At 42.7% G+C, this 18,418-nt stretch overlaps 1 protein-coding gene across 7 annotated transcripts in view; it reads right to left on the minus strand.

Annotated features, from left to right (window-relative positions):
* Vps13d (vacuolar protein sorting 13 homolog D) overlaps positions 1-18,418 on the minus strand; it is a 245,867-nt gene that overhangs the window by 203,111 nt on the left and 24,338 nt on the right. For all 7 annotated transcript variants that reach the window (XM_076861265.2, XM_076861268.2, XM_076861267.2 and 4 more), the window contains exons 7-18: positions 15,141-15,245; positions 13,784-13,954; positions 12,808-12,908; positions 11,809-11,977; positions 10,149-10,250; positions 9,629-9,830; positions 7,001-7,180; positions 5,524-5,654; positions 4,615-4,690; positions 3,689-3,859; positions 2,489-2,619; positions 850-982 (exon numbers count right to left, since the gene is read on the minus strand). In XM_076861265.2, coding sequence (XP_076717380.2) covers positions 850-982; positions 2,489-2,619; positions 3,689-3,859; positions 4,615-4,690; positions 5,524-5,654; positions 7,001-7,180; positions 9,629-9,830; positions 10,149-10,250; positions 11,809-11,977; positions 12,808-12,908; positions 13,784-13,954; positions 15,141-15,245 — 1,672 coding nt within the window. The remainder of the gene's footprint in view (positions 1-849; positions 983-2,488; positions 2,620-3,688; positions 3,860-4,614; positions 4,691-5,523; positions 5,655-7,000; positions 7,181-9,628; positions 9,831-10,148; positions 10,251-11,808; positions 11,978-12,807; positions 12,909-13,783; positions 13,955-15,140; positions 15,246-18,418) is intronic.

The raw sequence follows: 18,418 nt of genomic DNA on the forward strand, positions 1-18,418 counted from the left end.
AAAATAAACAATGTCACATAGAAACACAAATAAAAACCACAATATGACACTACTTCACAACTACAAAAACAACAGTCACAGTGATGACAGAGTGCAGACACTAGCAAGCTCAGCTGCTGGTGGCAATGTGACACTGCAGCTGCTGCTGAGAAGTCCATAGCTCCTTAAAATACAAAAGAGACTTGCACAGGAACCAGCATCTCCACTCCCAGCTATGTGCCCGGAGGACTGGAAACATGGTTTTCTACACAAAAATTTGTATATGAACATTTGCATGTGAATATTCATTGAGTGCTATTCATAATAGTCAAAAGGCAGACAATCCCAAAGTCTAACAAAGAAGGGTAAATAAACTGCAGTATATCTATACAAGGGACTATTATTCAGTCAAAAAAGAAATGAAGCACGGACATATACTATAACATGGATGAACCTTGAAAATGTTATGCTAAATTAAAAGCCAGATATAAAGGGTTGCATATTGTATTTCACTCACATGAAATGTTTAGAACAGACAAACCCACAGAGACAGAAAAAAACTAGTGACTGCCAGAAGCTGGGGAGGAAGAATTTAAGAGACAATGACCACTGATGAGTTTGTAGTTTCACTGGGGAAAGGAAAATGATCTGGAACTAAACAGTAGTGAGAGTTGCACAAATTCACCAACACAACCAAAATAACTGTAGATTTTTTAAAGTGAATTACATCAAGGTACAGCTACTATTTTAAAATTCACAGTTGAACTGGGATGTTTAAACATGTTACATGCACTACTGTGAAGCTTGCTTCGTTCAGCAGACAGAGCAGCCCACCAAGACCTGTCTCCCCACTTCACACTGGCAATGTACCTTGGGAATTTGTCAACAGCATTCTTCCCAGATCCACAACAACTAACACGGGATTCTTGAACTTGAAGTCATCAGGGAATATCACCTGAGGGGCAGAAATGTCTAGCCGCACAGTCCACCGTTTACTTTCCTCCTGTGAAAATGAAACAAACCTCTGTTGTGTCGTGGCTTTGACTGTGAACTGAGGGCTGCTCGGTGTTGTCGGTACTCCCGAAGCCCTGCCAGGACTACAGTGACATGGTCTCTCTGGGATTAGAGCAGAAAGTCTATGATAAAGCCCATGAAAGCCTGAGGCCTAGAGACACCACCATGGCCAATAGCTGAGGTGGAGAGAAAAAAAACCTATAAATTATTGATAACCGTACTTGGATTATGATCCACAGGTTAAGAAAGATTTGTTTCTAATTTGCAGAGCTTAGCACTTTAAACTATTACAGAAATTTGAAATTCAAATAAAATTAGAAGTTCACAAAAAAATTGGGGGAGGGGGGTTATTGGGGATTGAACTCAGGGGCTCAACCACTGAGTCACATCTCAGTCTTGTTTTGTATTTTTTTTAGAGACAGGGTCTCACTGAGTTGCTTAGTACCTTACTTTTGCTGAGGCTGGCTTTGAACTCAGGATCCTCCTGCCTCAGCCTAAGATTACAGGCATGTGCCACCGCGCCCAGCTTACCAAAAAGTTCTATTTATTCACAGACATTGGTAATCATGAACTACATGCCAAAATAACTTGAGGAAAAACATAAGTTTTGATATTCAAAATACAAATAACACACTGATTCATGAATTTGTAAACTGTTCTTCTTTGCAACTAAAAGCAGCCTCAATTATATGCATATGGTAGAAGCTAACTGATACAAATGTTACCAGAAACAACTATCTTTTGTCTAAGATAACAAGAGGACACTAATTGTTATAATTTGTGTTGAAACACACAAGACACATGCAAGAAACAGGACTAATTCTCTGTCCAATACACCAGGACATCTGTTTGGAACATGGGGCTCCCTTTTCACCTGCAGCATGTTCACCACACAAGAGAAGCCACTCCCTTTCCAACTACTCCACCTACTGCTCTCTCTTGGAGGTGCACCACCACAGCACGCTGTGAGAAACAAACTCTTCCTGGACTGTTGAGCTGTTTCCTGGCTTGACCTGTCCATGGTGTCCTCTTATCAGCTCATCACTCAGTGACCACAGATGGTGACAAAGTAATCATCATAGCCTGAGATAGTATCCAGCTTTTTACTTCTGAGGTAAACAAAAAGAGTGCTTAAGTACTCAGAGATCACAGGACAAGGACAAGGGCAAGTCCTGAAAATGCTCCCAGAGCCATACAGAAGAAACTCGATCTAGTTACAGTGTTTTGTTTTGTTTTTTAATTAAACTTTGACTGTCAGAGACATGAGATTTCTATTTTATGCCAGCTGACAAGGACTTCATATTTTCAGTTCACTTAATCAGTACAACTGATTATAGTAGATAATGAACTTGTCAAAAGAAACTTGCACAGGGCTGGAGGCTCATTGGGAGAACACTCGCCTCACATGGCCCTGGGCTCCGTCCCAGCATGAAAAAAAATAAAAAAGAAAAACTTGTTCCTTCCCCCATCCCCAGTGTTATGTGAGGCCACTTACAATGAAATCCCCCACCAGCAAGCGGTCGAGGGTCTGTCGGATCTCTGCTTTGGTCTGCATCTTCAGCTTGTTGTACTGTCTGCGGGCAGCTTCGGCAACTCTGAGCTCAAGTTCAGACTGATAACCAAAACCTACAAGATTGGAAACACATAGCACACTCAGAATTTCCAAATGGTTGGGTGGATAGACAAGAATTTCCACCAGAGCTAAATAACAATCAGTAACAAAAGCAGCTCCCTGGGGCTGGGGTGGGCTCAGTGGCAGAGCACTTGCCTCGTCCATGCAAGGCACTGGCTTCGATCCTTAGCACCACATAAAAATAAATAAATAAAGGTATTGTGTCCATCTGCAAGTAAAAAAAAACAGCTCCCTGCTCTGCCATGACCTGTGTGACACAGGACAACAGGCGTGAGGCAGAGGTGGGCTCCAGAGTACCAGGGGTGGGGAGGTATATGAGGGAAGGTACCTATGCTACAGAATTTCTTGAAGCTTTTTCTGAAAACTATATTTCAAAATCCTTACAAAGCAAGACATAAGACATTACACAGGAAGAAAAAAGTGTAATTTACAGGGAAATGCCTTCTTTACTGTCAGTGAGAACAAAGAAGACACTACATTCATGGCTACTGCTTACATGAAAAAAATCTCAAAAATTGGGCAAAATCTACAAGAATGTCACTGTTATAAAGGAGAGAGGGAATATGTTTCATCACCCACTCCCTGACAAAAAGAGGGCTCTTTCCATGTCACTGTCTTAAGTCATGTGGGAGAGCAGAGGGAGGCCTAACAAATCAATGACAATATTTAGAACTTCGCAGCCTACAATGCAGCACCCAGCAAGTGAAAGAGGCTACAGACTCTGTGACCTGGAAGGAAGTTCTTGAACATTCCTCCTCATCCCTAATCTAGAACATCCTGGGGAGCCAAGGAAAGTGCCAGCATAAGAGAATGAGAAGAATGAAAAACTTCATGTCAAAGGGAGGCAAACAGAAAGTATGTATGATGTTGATTTCTCTGAAAAAGAGACTGTCCAAGGACACGCATGCATCCAGTTTCTAAGGCTGACCCCACCCACGCCCTCCACAGGCCTTACAGACCACCACAAGCCATGTGAACATCCGACCTTGCCCACAGCACCAGCACTGACAAGAAAGATGTTTTTTAAAAGTAACATAAGATCAAACAAACAAAAAAGTTAACCTGAGGTATGAACCTTTCCCTTGTAGAAAAAGTCTGCTACTTTTTTAATAGCCTGGGGATTATATATGATGTTCAAGGGCCTTGTGCTGACATTCAGCCGCCTCTCAAAATGACTGTGCACTGGATTTCTCTCATACAGCATCTCAAAAACTGGGTCATCTGGGTTCGCAGCTATAAGAGAGAGGAGAAGAAAGAAAATGGAACATAGCAAAACAATCACCATATTCTAAATAGACCTGTGAGGTACTGGGGTGGGGGAATGTTTTCTAAATTATTTTCCAATCAGTTCACAATTATGCACATTTTAAAAACAGAATCTGGTCCAGGAGGGTAAATCAGTGGTAGAACAGCACTTGCCTAGCATCTGCAAGTGAGTTCCATTCCCAGCGCTGCAAAAAGGGGGAGAAATCCTATAAAAACAGAGAGGGGCTGGGGTTGTGGCTCAGCAGTAGAGCACCCGCCTGGGTCCTGTAATGGTAACCAGACTCTGTGGCTCGCAAGGTTGGCCTAGTTACACAAAGGTTAATAGTCCCACTGCGAGGGCTAAGGGGGCAGAATACATGCCTAACATGTGTGAAGAGCTGGGTTCAATCCTAGCACTGCAAAAACAAACAAGAGGGGCTAGGGTTATAGCTCAGTGGTAGAGCTCTTGCTCAGCATGTATGAGGCAGTGGATTCAAACCTCAACACCACGTTAAAAAAATAAATAAATAATAAAGGTATTTTGTCCGCCTACAACTAAAAATATTTTTTAAAAAACAAGAGTCCCACCCAAGAGTGCCAGGAGGCCTCCACGCCAAACACTCACCTACACGGCAAAGCACTCTCCCCCAAATTAAGCACTCCCTCTTTTACTTCTGATCAGACAACTGATCTGTAATAATGACATTTTTAAGCCGTGATTTTAGGAACATATAACAGTTTACCAGGGTACTGATCACTTCTGTCTGCAGATGTGGTCTGAAGACCAAAAGACTGTGAGACTCTGCCAACTTCTTTTTGCTGTAAAACACACATACAAAAAGGCTTCAGTGCCAGGGTGAGAGGGGACAATTCACTGCAGTCACACATACAGCTGATTCATTGCATCACTGCCCCCAGCACAACTGAGTCAAAATTCACTTCACACAGGGTTACCAAGTACTTGCAGACTTGTTTAGGTTTTTTTAAAACCTAGTAAGACCAAGTCTGTCCATTTTCAAAGACAGTGTGCTACTTACTGCCAGTCTTGACTGGCAGTCAAGAACAGTAAGTGGTTGCTAAATGACATTGAAGATGCATGACTTTTCCAAAGGAAGAATGTTTTCCCATCCTCTCTACAACTATCCCCTCACCTCCCAAAAAGAATTATGAACAGGTTACGATGGCTAAATATTCAGTTACCTAGGCCATATTTTTGTCAAATATCTCGTAGTTAATACAGTATATTATATATAAAAAATTACACATATATGGAAAACTTGAGGTGGTTTTCTTCTGGAGTCCTGAAAAGATGAGATTGCCTACTGATGAATACGTGAATACATGAAAATGACTGCCAGATACAGAGGTAATATGAACACTAACCCTGAAATGCAGAAAATAGTGTGCTCATGGCATTTTCTTCCAAAACAGAGCAAACTATTCCACGGTGTTTACAACGTAGGAAGGGAGAACATGCAGTCTCACCAACATTTTCTCTCTAAAAGATTGGAGAAATTGACCTGGCCCAACCTATCAGTCTGAAGATACTCAAATGTCAGAATGAATCAGGTTAACATCATTCATCATTTGCCTAAAACAGACCACAATTCACCACCACCCCAGATGATAAGCCAGGCCACTGTGGTACCTACTGGATTAGGGAAGACCAGAAGAGGAAACATGGTTCCTTCCGTAGCCAGGTCTCGGAGAAACAATCCGCCCAACCGGACTAAAAGCAAGGACGAATTTCTTCGAGGAAGAGATTCAGCTAGAAGTTTTACATCTACAAAAGATAAGTATGAGAGCTGGATTGTGACTCAGTGGTACAGCGCTTGTCTAGCATGTGTGAGGCACTGGGTTCAAACTTCAGCATCACATAAATAAATAAAGGTATTGTATTTAGAAAAAAAAGATGAATATGAACTGACATCATGCAGTGATAGCCTAACATGTTTCTAAAAATGTTAAATACATTACAAAGTACTTTTAGATACCATGAGCTATTTGTCCATGAATTTAGAACCGAGAAGAGGGGGGGAAAAAGGGGGGGGGGGTTCTATTCTACCTATGTATCTATAAATACACAAGAACTGTTAGAAGTTTCCCAGCAGAACAACTTTTAAACTGAGTCTTTAGTGTATGACAGTTCAGCTCTCAAGATTATGAAGTCAAATTGTGGCCTTTTTTTTTCCCACCCTTCTTAAACTACTGAGGCATCTCAGATAAGTTGCTGTTTCATGAACTGAAAAATCAGAAAAAACAATCAAATAAAAATCAGAAAAAAACAAAATAAATTTTAAAAAAAACAAATAAAATTGGTCCTAATTATGCACAGATTCTATATGTACACATTCATCTACTCCTGCAAATAAATTTGTAATCTCAAAATCAATACTCGTGGCACTTTCTTGGTCATTCAGACATAGAGCAGCAGAAAGTTTGAGTCACCCAATTAATGTGCACATCCCCACCTGAGTTCAAACAAGATAGTGCTCTGCCTCCTTTGTGTTAGTTCTCACAGGTGAACAAGTGTCCTTTACCTGGTCTACTTAAAGAACTGTTTTTTCACATTTTTTGGTGTTTTATTTTTTTCAAGGTTTTATTATTTAAAATGACCAAGTGGGGCTAGGAATGAGGCTCAGGGGTAGAGTGCTTGCCTAATAGGCACGAGGTCCTGGGTTCCTCCACCAGGAGCGTAAAAAATAAATAAAATAAAATGGCCAGGGTGGTGCTGATGTGCTGCTAGCACATCCCTAAGCCTTCTGGAGGCTGGCGTGCACTTTACAGAGGAAAGACATCCTTCAGATCAGCTTCACCTGGCATGGGTTGTAGTGCTGCAGGCTATGAATTCAATGTTACTGAATCAACAACAGATATATATTAAATACGATGTTTTTAAACACAAACTCACCTTTGGAAAAAAAAAAAAAGGGTATGTTCTGATGGGCTGACAAATGCCATGATCAGAGGCTGGCAGGAACCTAACCTGTATGTCCCCCCCGAGAGGCAATGGCTCAGCCAGCGTGTGGCAAGGTTCTAGTTCATAACTACCTCGAATGAAGAGAAACAACTGGACATTCCCCGCCACCTTTTGAGAGAGACGGTAGCAGCTGGTTCTTTGAGCAGTACCTGAAAACTCGAGCTGCATGAACGCACTTTCACTCATCTGAGGATCTCCCTGCTCCATGTGCAGCAGGGTCACTGTGCCTCGCTGCAATTGCAAATTCAATTTAGCAAAGACATGATCTCGCTTCGTATACGTGTTCATGCATGAGGCATCCGCAGTGGGGTCAAAAAACTCCTCGGTGCCTAAGTGGTAAGGGAGAATAGGTAAGAAAAAGTATGGGACAAAAACCATACAGCCAGGCACGCTGACCACAGTAATGATGATCCTACTGTTTCCCTTTTTTAAAGAACAGGTGACTATTTAGCGTGCTAACATAAAACAACCCTGTTTTATCAACTTATCAATACAACAGGTAGCACAGGACTCACCACATTAAGGATATCCAGTGAATGGTCTGTGTCTGGGTTTTGCAGGACAGTGGCCACTTAACTACATGTGGCTTATGTGGCTGGTACAATTAAGAAAGTGGATTTTTATACAAATGGCCAACAAATATGAAAAATGCTTACCATCATTAACAATTAGGGAAATGCAAAGCAAAACTACACTGAGATTTCATCTCACACCAGTCAGAATGGCAGTCATCAAGAATACAAACAATAATAATGCTGGAGAGGATGTGGAGAAGAAACAACTTTACACTGTTGGTGGGACTGTAAATCAGTGCAACCACTGTGGAAATTAGTGTGGAGGCTCCTCAAAAGACTAGGCATGGGAGTGGGGTTGGCTCAGTGGTGAGCATTTGCCTTGCATGTGGTGAGGCACTGGGTTTGATTCTTAGCACCACATATAAATAAAACAAAGTATGCTGACAACTAAAAAACAATTTTTTAAAAAGACTAGGCATGGAACCACCATATGACCCAGTTATTCCACTCCTCAGTATTTATCCTGAAGAACTAAGTCATCACACCACAGTGATACACACTCACCCATGTTTATAGCAGTGCAATTTACAATAGCCGAACTATGCAACCAGCCTAGGTATCCACCAATGGATGAACGGATAAAGAAAATGTGGTATATATACACCGTGGAGTTTTACTCAACCATAAAAAAAAAAAACAGAAATTATGTAATTTTCAGGAAAATGGAACTAGAGACTCCCATGTTAAATTAAATAAGTCAACTCAGAAAGTTAAGGGTCTTATGTTTTTTTCTTATAAGTGGAAGCTACAGAGAAGAGAAGAGAAAGGTGGGAGAGGATCTCCTAAAAATCAAAAGGAGATCAGTAGAGGAAAGGGACCAAAGGGTGAGAAGCAGGGAGGGATGGGGAAAGGGCTGGGGAATGATACTGGCCAAATGACACTGTTATCTTGCGTTCATGTACAAATATGAAACAACAAATTCTACTGTTAGGTCTAACTATAATGCACCAATAAGAAAAAAGGTAGAGAAAAGTAAAAAACAAAGAAACTGGATTTTTAGCCAGACACGGTGATACATGCCTGTAATCCCAGCAGCTCAGGCGGAGGAGTCAGGGCAGGAGGGCCACAAATTCAAGGCCAACCTTAGCAACTTAGCAAGACCCTGTCTCAAAAAAAAAAAAAAAAAAAAAAAAAGTGGGAAAAAGTAGGGGTGGAGGGGGGATCTAGGGATGTGATTCAATAGTTAACCAACCCTGGGTTCAATCCCTAGTGCCAAAAAAAAGAAAACGATTATTTATAATAATTATTGGTATTATAGGCACATATGCCTACAATCCCAGAAACCTGAGGCAGGATGATCACATGTTCAACTCAAGGCTAGACTCAGCAACTTAGCAAAGCCCTCAGCAACTTAGTGAGGTCCTAAGCAATACAATGAGACACTGTCTCAAAATAAAAAGAGCCAGGTGCAGTGGCGCATGCCTATAATCCCAGCATCTCAGGAGGCTGAGGCAGGAGAATCAAGAGTTCAAAGCCAGCCTCAGCAATGGTGAGGCACTAAGCAACTCAGTAAGACCCTGTCTCTAAATAAAATACAAAATAGGACTGGGATGTGGCTCAGTGGTCAAGTGCCTCTAGTTCAATCCCTGGTATGAAAAATAAATAAATAAAATTAAAAAATAAAAAGGACTGGGGATGCAGCTCAGTGGTAAAGTGTCTGGTTTCAATCCCCAGCACTATAAGAAAAAATAAATTAATAAGCAAAAATAAAAATTATACTAATTTTTAAAAAGGGTAATGATGTGCTTAGTGTTACATTGCCCCTGGGAGTAATCCCCAGTACTGAAAAAAAAGAAAAACTGTATTTTTACTTATATTTAACTTTAACCTAAATAATCATTAGTGGCTATGGCTCCCAGACTGGACAGCAAGGCCTAAAGAGAACTTCTGGGCTGCTAGTCAATCTTTGGAGTTTCAAAATTTGTGAACATGCTCAAATTTAGTTCTCTGACAAAAGTCGCTGCTCAGATCTATTCAAAACTGTGCCAACATCCTTGTTCAGCATGGAGTAGCAATGGAGTCGCTCCCAAAACATGTATTCTCTCTGCCTCTGTGAACATGAAACAGACAGTTTTCCAAATGTCTCCTTTGGTTGAATTTGAAAATAACCAAGGGCCAGTGCACAAATAATGAGCCCATTTTTATGAACCAAGCACCTCCTCTCCCTGTGGCCAGGGTGAGACCGGCCAGTTCCCAGCATACCCAGGATCTCCTCGGGGGTCCACTGTTCCTGCTGCTCTGCCGGCAGTCCTTCCACCGCTCTCCCCTCCGGGTTCTGCTGCCCATACCAACCACCCCAACCAGGAAACCAGGACTGAAGGTACTGCAGCATCCCACTGCCTCCGCTGGCATCTGGGTCCCCAGGAGAGCTTCCTGGGGAATCAAACTGAGGCTCTCGGAGACTCTGTAGAAAATCACAAGCAGCACATGTGAGTCCTGAGATAGACACAAGCTGTGATACGCCACTGTTTTACCATTTGTCCCAGAAAGAACAAGCGTACATCAAAACTAAAGCACTCCAGAGTGTTTTGGCGGGGCTGGGGCTCAGTAGCAGAGCACTTGGCTAGCCCATATAAGGCGCTAGGTTTGATCCTCAGAACCACATAAAAATAAATAAATAAAAATAAAAGTATTGTAGCCATCTACAACTAAAAAACTATTTTAAAGAAAGAGAAAGAGAGAGTGACAGCTCTGAACAAATGTTCTCCACAGCTCATCTCACCTCTGCTAGTTCCTCTTGCTTATAAAAACGATCATGAACCAGCTCACGCAGGATCTTCAGTTCCTCGAAGCTCTGTTCCTCCTCTATCCGACACATTTCCTCCTGTTTGGGCAAGAGCAAAAGCAAACCCTAGACACTGTAGCTCCGGAGAAACTGGACACCTTCACAAATCACTACAGTGCCTCAAAGAAATCCACTGGCTGAGATGTGTGCACTGAAGGCCAAGAAACAGACAAGCAGCTGGTTCGGTGTGACCGCTGTCTACAGGATCAACAGATTTCCCCATCATCAACAGATTCTCCTTGGTCTCAAACACTCCATTAACAAGTTTCACAGCTTCTGGGGCTGATGGCAGCAGAGAGGACACAAACAACCATCCTTGGTTTCCAGAGGGTCACCGCATGTGCACTGCCCTGCGTAGAACCCTGACACAGTCACGAAGTGCTACACAGAGGAATGCACGGGCGCCAGCTCCTGCAGGTATCATGTGATCTATCAGCAAGGACATGGTCATTGTAACTTGTCACATACAAGTCAGCAAAAAGACAGGGCAGCCAGCTGCATACCAAGTTAAAAAAGAAAGTAGCCTGAGCTATCCTAAACCGTTTGTTCTACTCCACTATTAAGAGACCATCCGTGTTTTAGCCTGCCCACCTCAGTGGTAATTCAGATTTTTCTCTCCCTCCATGTTTTTGCCTGTGCCTTTGAGAAAACATCCAAAACAAAATGTCTGGTTTATCCCATCTTTTGAAAGTTTCCTATGTTAAAAGCCATGTCTGACACTGATGAAGAAAATATTAACCACATACGGGGCTGTGACCTCACGGTGCTGACAGAAGAGGTGAGAATCCCTAGGGATTCAGTACCCCCACTGGACACCATGCAGTGGGTGCTGAAGGGAAAGGGATATTCCTTTTTGCTTAGAAGAATTCTCTAAAAAAATGGTTAGTTAAGAGACATTACCTGAGTCAAATATTGGAAAGGGCCTAAACTGGTACTACAAAAAGTCATGCTCACAAAAGCAAAACAATTCAAGGAACAAAGCAATTCCACTGCCTTCTAGGGGGTGACAGGTAGAGAGACCACAGACGGGGTCGGGGGGTCCCCTGCCAGGATTCCAGCAGGGGAGGTTCTGGGGTCTCCAGCCCACCGGTAATTCAAATGTGAACTTGCCTTCACAACTTATGGCCCCCATTCTGCCTCGCCTCCACCACCAAAAATACCCAAGGTAATCAAGCCACTGGATTATGGGAAATGTAGGCCAAGTTCACAGGGACTAGTTTCAGACCATAGAAGAATCAGGCCTCAGATCAGGCTTTGAAGAGATGCAGGTAACCACATAAAAGGCTCCCTGAGTCCTCACAGAGAGCTGGAGGAGGATGGGAGGGGACTCAAAGGCCTGGTAGGACTGTGGCCATCTCTTCCTCCTCCTACCCTTGGCTCTCCTCAGGCAACAGAAAGTGAGGGTGCATCTGGCCAAGGCGAGTTTGGAGGCCTTCCAAAAACTTCTCACTCTATTAAAACCCACTCTCCTCTGTGAAATGATGCCCCTTGGCAATAGACTGTTTATTTCCTCACATATCCCATCTCCTTAGGCCTTCAAGAGAATTTGCTTGTCCTCTGAATAAAAACAAGAAACACAACACAACAGTCCACTCACCTTGTCTTCTGCAGATAGTAGGCCTCCTTTTAACTTGCTGAAATATTTGTCAGTGTAAAACACAGCATCATGGGCGCGGTGCAACAAGAAGTCCCAGGTGCAGCGTTTCCTCTGCTCTCTGATCTCATACAAGTTAGCATTCAGAGCAAAATACCACCACTCTCGGCAGCTGCAACAGCCCATGACAATGTATCACTTCTCACACTAAAAGCAATTGCAATGCTACGGGTCCAGGACAGTTCACATACCACCATTCCTCTGCTGAGTCGTTTTTTCTCTTCTCAGCCAGCAGTTTATGTCTCAGGCTTATTTTAATGTTAAGCTAAACCCAATATGTTGGGAAAGTAACTCTGCTGCCAGTGAACATCAACTAATTGATGGATAAAACCTGGTGCTCGACTGGTTGACAGTTCCCAGTGTCAGTTCCCTCCACGAAGAGAAAGCCAAGCGCTAACCATGCAGCAAGCACATCCCAAGGTAATTGACAAGAATGAACCAACAACAAATTTAATATATATGCTCAAGACTTAAAAACTGAATTTCTAGGAAAATACATGGAAATACAGTTTGATATATCAAGTTTATTGCTGCAACAAGAAGAGGGTTTATTTTTGTTAAGGAAGTTAAAAAGTACACTAAAATGTACAAAAATGACCAAATTGCTTGGGAGAAAAGACACAGAAAAGTAGATTCAAAGACTATTGCAGAGTATTTACTGCCCACCAGATCCTCCCAGCACAACCTGAGCTGCTTGCTAAATGAGATGAAGAGGATCTTCTGCCTTTCACTACACTTGACCCAAGAAGAAACTTCAATTGAATAAATATGTAATAAGAATATCAACAATGATAACGGGAATGGCATTTTAAGGACCAGAAAACCATCGTATTTTATCTCCAACCATCTGTCAAGGCCTATGAGGCATGTTTCTAGTCTAGGTATAAAAAAAAAAAAACGCTATAAAAATACATTTTGCACATGACTCACATCAGCCCTTACCTCTTGGATACTGCCACTTTTGGTTTCCACTTTCGGAACTTCACTTGCCTCTCCTTCCGCTCCAGCTCCTTGAGGAAGCCCATGATTTGCCTGTACTGCAGCTTTCCATTAGAGATGAAGAGACACTAAGTTAGATCAGATTTGGTTCTTTTACTCAGTTAAGACCTACATCTAACAAGAACAATCCACTGAACTGAAATTACTCAATCCACTGAACTGAAATCCAGTGAAACTGAAAGACCAAAACAAGGGCATCCAGGGCCTTGTCTCTCTGAACACTGACAACTTCGTATTTATGTTTACTCCATTTCTTATAGTCTCTGCTTAGCACTTAAAATCAAATCACATCATACTAACCTGAGGTGGACCCAACTGCTGTTATAGTTTGGCTATAACGTGTCCCCCAAAAGCTTCTGTATCAACATAGGAATATTCAGAAGTGAAATGATGAGATTATGAGAGCTATAACCTAATCTGTCCATCCTAGTTTGAGTAGACTGACTGGATGGTAACTGTAGGCAGGAGGGGTGTGGCTAAGAGTACGTGAGTCACTGAGGGCTTCCCTGGAGGGGTGCACCCTCTATGACCCATTCCCCCCTGTATCTGCTTCCCAATAGCCATGAACGGAGTAGTGGTCCTCTACCATGCCCTTCCACCATGACACTCTGCCTCACCTTGGGCCCAGAGCAATGGAGTCAGCTGCCCAAGGAGTGAACCTCTGAAACCATGAGCCTAAAAGTTGTTCTTGCCAGGTATTCTAGTTACAGTAACAAAAGCCTAACACGACTGTATAACAGAATGCGAGGTTTGTAGTCTCTGCTTAGCACTTAAAATCAAAAGCTCTGAAGGGAAAAGGCTTCACAGGTATGCTCTTTCCTACTGAGGAGACCATCAAGTATCAAGTACTGTTAACATTCCTCCCTTGCCCCCAGTTACCAGTCTAGTGGGGAGTCTAAGCTTCTGGGAAGGAGTGTACCTGAGACAGCTTCAAGGGAATGGTTTCTAGCTGAATATCACATTCAATTCGGGGACTGTGCCGGGACCTCAGAGGCTCCTTGGAGCAGTTTCTCTTCAAGAGGGCCGATGCACACACAGGCTCCAGGACATAGTGGTGACTGCGACTCTCCATGCTCCTGGCCATGGCCTCCTGTGTATCACAAGAATATCTGCTGTGCTCAGACTGCCTTCCTTCTAGTTGTCACTTGGATAATGTTGGGGCTTTGTGGCAAGACCACAGCCTGAGGTGGAAATACTGCACAAGACTCCAAAAATAGCATAAAATTGCTCTGTAATATTTTAAAATGTTATTTCTATGTCTTCATAGGTAATATATTCACATGGTTTAAAATTTTAAAGGCAAAAAAAAAAAAAGAAATATCTCTTTCCTACTCTCATCCCCAGCTACCCACTTACCGTCAGAGGCTGCCAATGGTGCCTACCAGCTGCTTCTGTCTCCCACTGGAGGCTGTACACATTCAGATAAATCAACAATGGTGTTTTTTTGTTTGTTTTTCTTTGGTACTAGGCATAGAGACTAACATATTTATCATATAGTTTTGTTTTGCTTTTTAGTTGTTGATGGATCTTTATTTTATTTATTTATATGTGGTGCTGAGACTCAAACCCAGTGCCCCACACATGCTAGGCAAGCACTCCACCACTGAGTTACAACCCCAGCCCCTTTATTTTTAATAATTGTACAATATTCTACAATATGAACTTAATACTTATATATTTGAATTAGCAAAATCAGAACCATATGTACAATAGCCTACAAGTCAAGACAACCCTGGGTGGGGGACAAATGAGTCATTTTCCTCCATTTCACTTAAACCACCTATAATTTCTTTACAAAAAGATTAAGTCCTCTTATCCTTCACAATCAGTAATACTTCATATCCCATGATTCTAAGTATATCTTAAAGGAATGCCACTAAAGGTAGCATTTCAACATAAAATCCATTAAGAGCTCCTCTTTGAGAATCAGAACTGGTGTTCTGTTTATTTAAAATCTGGACACCCAGTACATGGTAACTGAGAGATTGGATAACCACGGCATGTTACCTGCAAACAGTAGAACACTGTATAGCAGTACGAAGCGATGAACCAACAATATGAACACACCTTAAAAATATAACTTTAAGCAGGGAAAAAAGGCACGCTTATGGCACTCTGACATAAGTTTAAAATACACACAACTGTACATTGTTCAGTCACAGACATCAAGCCCCTCAGGCAAAGACACTGCAGGAGGCGACAACCTGCATGGCAGGAATCCTGTGCCACCTTCCTTCAGAGCCAGCTTCTAATAAAGCCCTGTGCCAGGAACCTACCTGCAATTCCACCTGAGGCAGATCCCCCAATAAAGTGCAATCGACGTCCCAGTAGGTGCCAAACTCTGCCACATCTAACTGCTTTTTCCGCATTAGTTTCTGTACCTGAGGTAAGAAAATCAGGGAAGAAACAGATGACTGTTTTTATTCCTGAATTATTCCCTCACTCAACAACGTGTGTGGAACATCACACACAGGTCCTCTGCAAGGCACTGGGAACACCAAACTGAATTTAAAACATGGCTTTGCTCTCAAGAGTTCAAAATCTAGCTGGCTGAGGTCATAAACATACAAATAAATAATTTCCATTACTCAGAAGAAGCAGAGAAAGAATACATAAGACGCTACAAGTGGGGCTGGGCTGGGGCTCAGTGGCAGAGCATTTGCCTGGCATGTGGGAGGCACTGGGTTCAATGCTCAACACCTTAAATAAATAATAAAGGTCTATCAACTAAAAATATTAAAAAAAAAAAAAAGATGTACAAGTAAACAAAAAAGATCATTGTACAGATAAGTATCAAAATACATATAAGTTTGTCCAGGCAAAGTGACTCACACATGTAACCCTAGCAACTCAGAAGGCTGAGGCAGGAAGATTGCAAGTTTAAGGCCAGCCTCAGCAACTTAGTGGGGCCCTAAGGAACTCTGGGAGGCCCTGTCTCAAAGTAAAGAATAAAAAATGCTGGTCAGGGCTGAGGCTGTAGCTCCATGGTAGAGCACTTGCCTAGCATGTGTGAGGCACTGGGCTTGATTCTCAGCACCACATAAAAAAATAAATGAATAAAATACAGGCATTGTGTCCATTTACACCTAAAAATATTTTTTTTTAAAGGTGCTGGTGATATGGTTCCATGTTTGAGGATCTCCGGGTTCAAGCCCCAGTACCAAAAAATAAAGAAATAGATTTCTCACAAAAGATTGCATAGCAGGAAAGACAGGGTCAAAAAAGCTGTGACACCTTCGGAAGACACTGAACATACCTGTATAACTAGAACTCTGGGTGGAACAGGGGCAGAACTGGTCCATGTGTAGGAAGACATATTTGGAGTGGGGATTCAAGTGAGGAGAAAAGTAGCTTGGAATGTTCCTAAGGATACTGGGTTGATCAGTGTCCTCCCCCCAAGAAAGGTCAGGTCCACCCAGAAGTTGCGAACGTGACCTTATTTGAAAATAGGGTCTTGGTAGTTACAACTAGATCATGCTAGATGACTGTGGGTCCTAATCTAATGGGTGATATCCTTATAAGAAGAAAAAAAGACACAGGAAAAAAGACCAGGCAAGAGAGGCAGAGATTCTACTGCGGCATCGACAAGCCAAGGAGTGTCAAGAGATCACCAGGAACCATCAGACACAACGACAGAGGCATGAGACAGTCTCCTTCAGGGCCTACAGAAGGAACCAACCCTGCAGACCCCTTGATTTCAGATGTCTGGGCTCCAGAACTAGAAATAAACTTCTGCAGTTCTAAGCCATCAGTTTGCAGCAGTGTTTTACAGCAGCCCTTGGAAACAAAGCCACTAGGAAAGGAAGTTAAGCCATACAAGGGAATTCAGGCTTTAAGTGATACGGAGCCTCTGAAGGTTTGACACAGGCAAGTACCTGTCAGCCCAGAGCAGAGCTTCCCCCTGGTATAGTGGAGAAAACAAGTCAGGAACCAGTCAAGATGATGAGCAAGTTCACAGGAGAAAGTCCATTTTAGAAACACCTGGCTTCTCTGAGTCCCCCACTCCCAGCCCCAAGCAGCCACAGCCATCGCCCCTGTGCTGCACAAGTTTCCTCTTCCTCTGTGCGCACAGCAATGTAGGAGAGGCTGGGAGGCTCAATGTGAAATGAGTGAAAAGAGCCTGGAGGTCACAGAACAAGGTATTTCATCAGCCCAGAGAGAGCTGACAGGACACAGGCCCAGGACGACGGTCACATGAGGATGGCAAGGAAGGGCCACATTTGAGACTATTACAGGGAAAATCAGCAGGACACAGAGGATGTGGAAGTTGAAGAATACAGAGTAAAAGGGTGAGGAACAGGAGGGCAAACCCTGTCTACAGGGCCACATAGGCCCCGCAGCCACAGGGTCTCTACTGCAGCTACTACCTTGTGGCTGCCGAACAAAGGCAGCCCTGACAACACTAACTTGAGTGTAGTTGGGATGCAGTAAGCTTTCACTTACACAGGTGGGTGCCAATCTGGCCACAAGCCACCCTTTGCTGACCTCTGCCCTAGAGCTGGACTACCTGGGCCTACTGCATCTCTCTGCTTTGTCCTCCGCCACTGATCTGAGAATAACAGTGGTAGTGAACCTGAGAATTAAATGAGTTAATCTTGTAAAGTGCCAAGAACAGTACCTAGCACATAAAAAGACTCAAAAGCTATCAGTTGATATTTTTTTTTGTTAAATAAAAATGATAGGAGGCCACTGTTTAGGCTAGGCTCCTGCACTAGGCCCCACAAACCAGACTATCAAAATGGAATCACCCATACTAAAGTTATAACCAGTTGAAACTAAGCTGTTTATCTGACCTTCCATAAAAGGACAAATGAGAGACAACAGCCAAATTTCCCAGGCAGGACAGATTCAAGGGGTATGACAATGGGTTTCCTCTGGCTGGTCCTTACATCCTCTAATCTTGACCAGTAGTACCCTGGTCCTTACATCCTCTAATCTTGATCAGTACCCTAAAGTAATCTGACACCAATAAATCAGTTACTTTTCCCATTGCTCTATTCCCCCTTATAAGTAAAGCAACTATGAAATGACCAGTCTACTTCTTTCCTGACTGATTTCCTCAGCCCTCTATAACACCAGCCCCTGGGGCAGGGCAGGGCAGGGCAGCCCATAACACTGAATCTCCTCTCCAGAATGAAATGTTGCCCAATTCTAGAATAGAAAATAAAGCCAATGAAGATCTTTAAGTTGTTGCAATTTTGTTCTTTGAAAGATGTAACATTCAACAGCATGTTAAGAAATAAAGGGGAGAGCTGGGGTTGTGGCTCAGTGGTAGAGCAGTTGCCTAGCACGTGTGAGGCACTGGGTTCAATACTCAGCAGCACCGCATGTAAATAAATAAATAAATAAAATAAAGATCCATCAACAACTAATAAAAATATTTGGAAGGGAGGGAGGGAGGGAGGGGAAAAGTGGGTTTCATGGGGGGAACTGGCAGACAATGTAATGGGATTGCTTTGCCCATGAAATAGCTGTGGTATAAAATGAAATACACTTGGTCTTTGTCCCCAGTTCCTGGCACAGAGCTCCTAAAATGATAGGAGCTGTCTTTTGT

Source organism: Callospermophilus lateralis, chromosome 7 (genome assembly GCF_048772815.1).
Source record: "Callospermophilus lateralis isolate mCalLat2 chromosome 7, mCalLat2.hap1, whole genome shotgun sequence".
NCBI lineage: Eukaryota > Metazoa > Chordata > Mammalia > Rodentia > Sciuridae > Callospermophilus > Callospermophilus lateralis.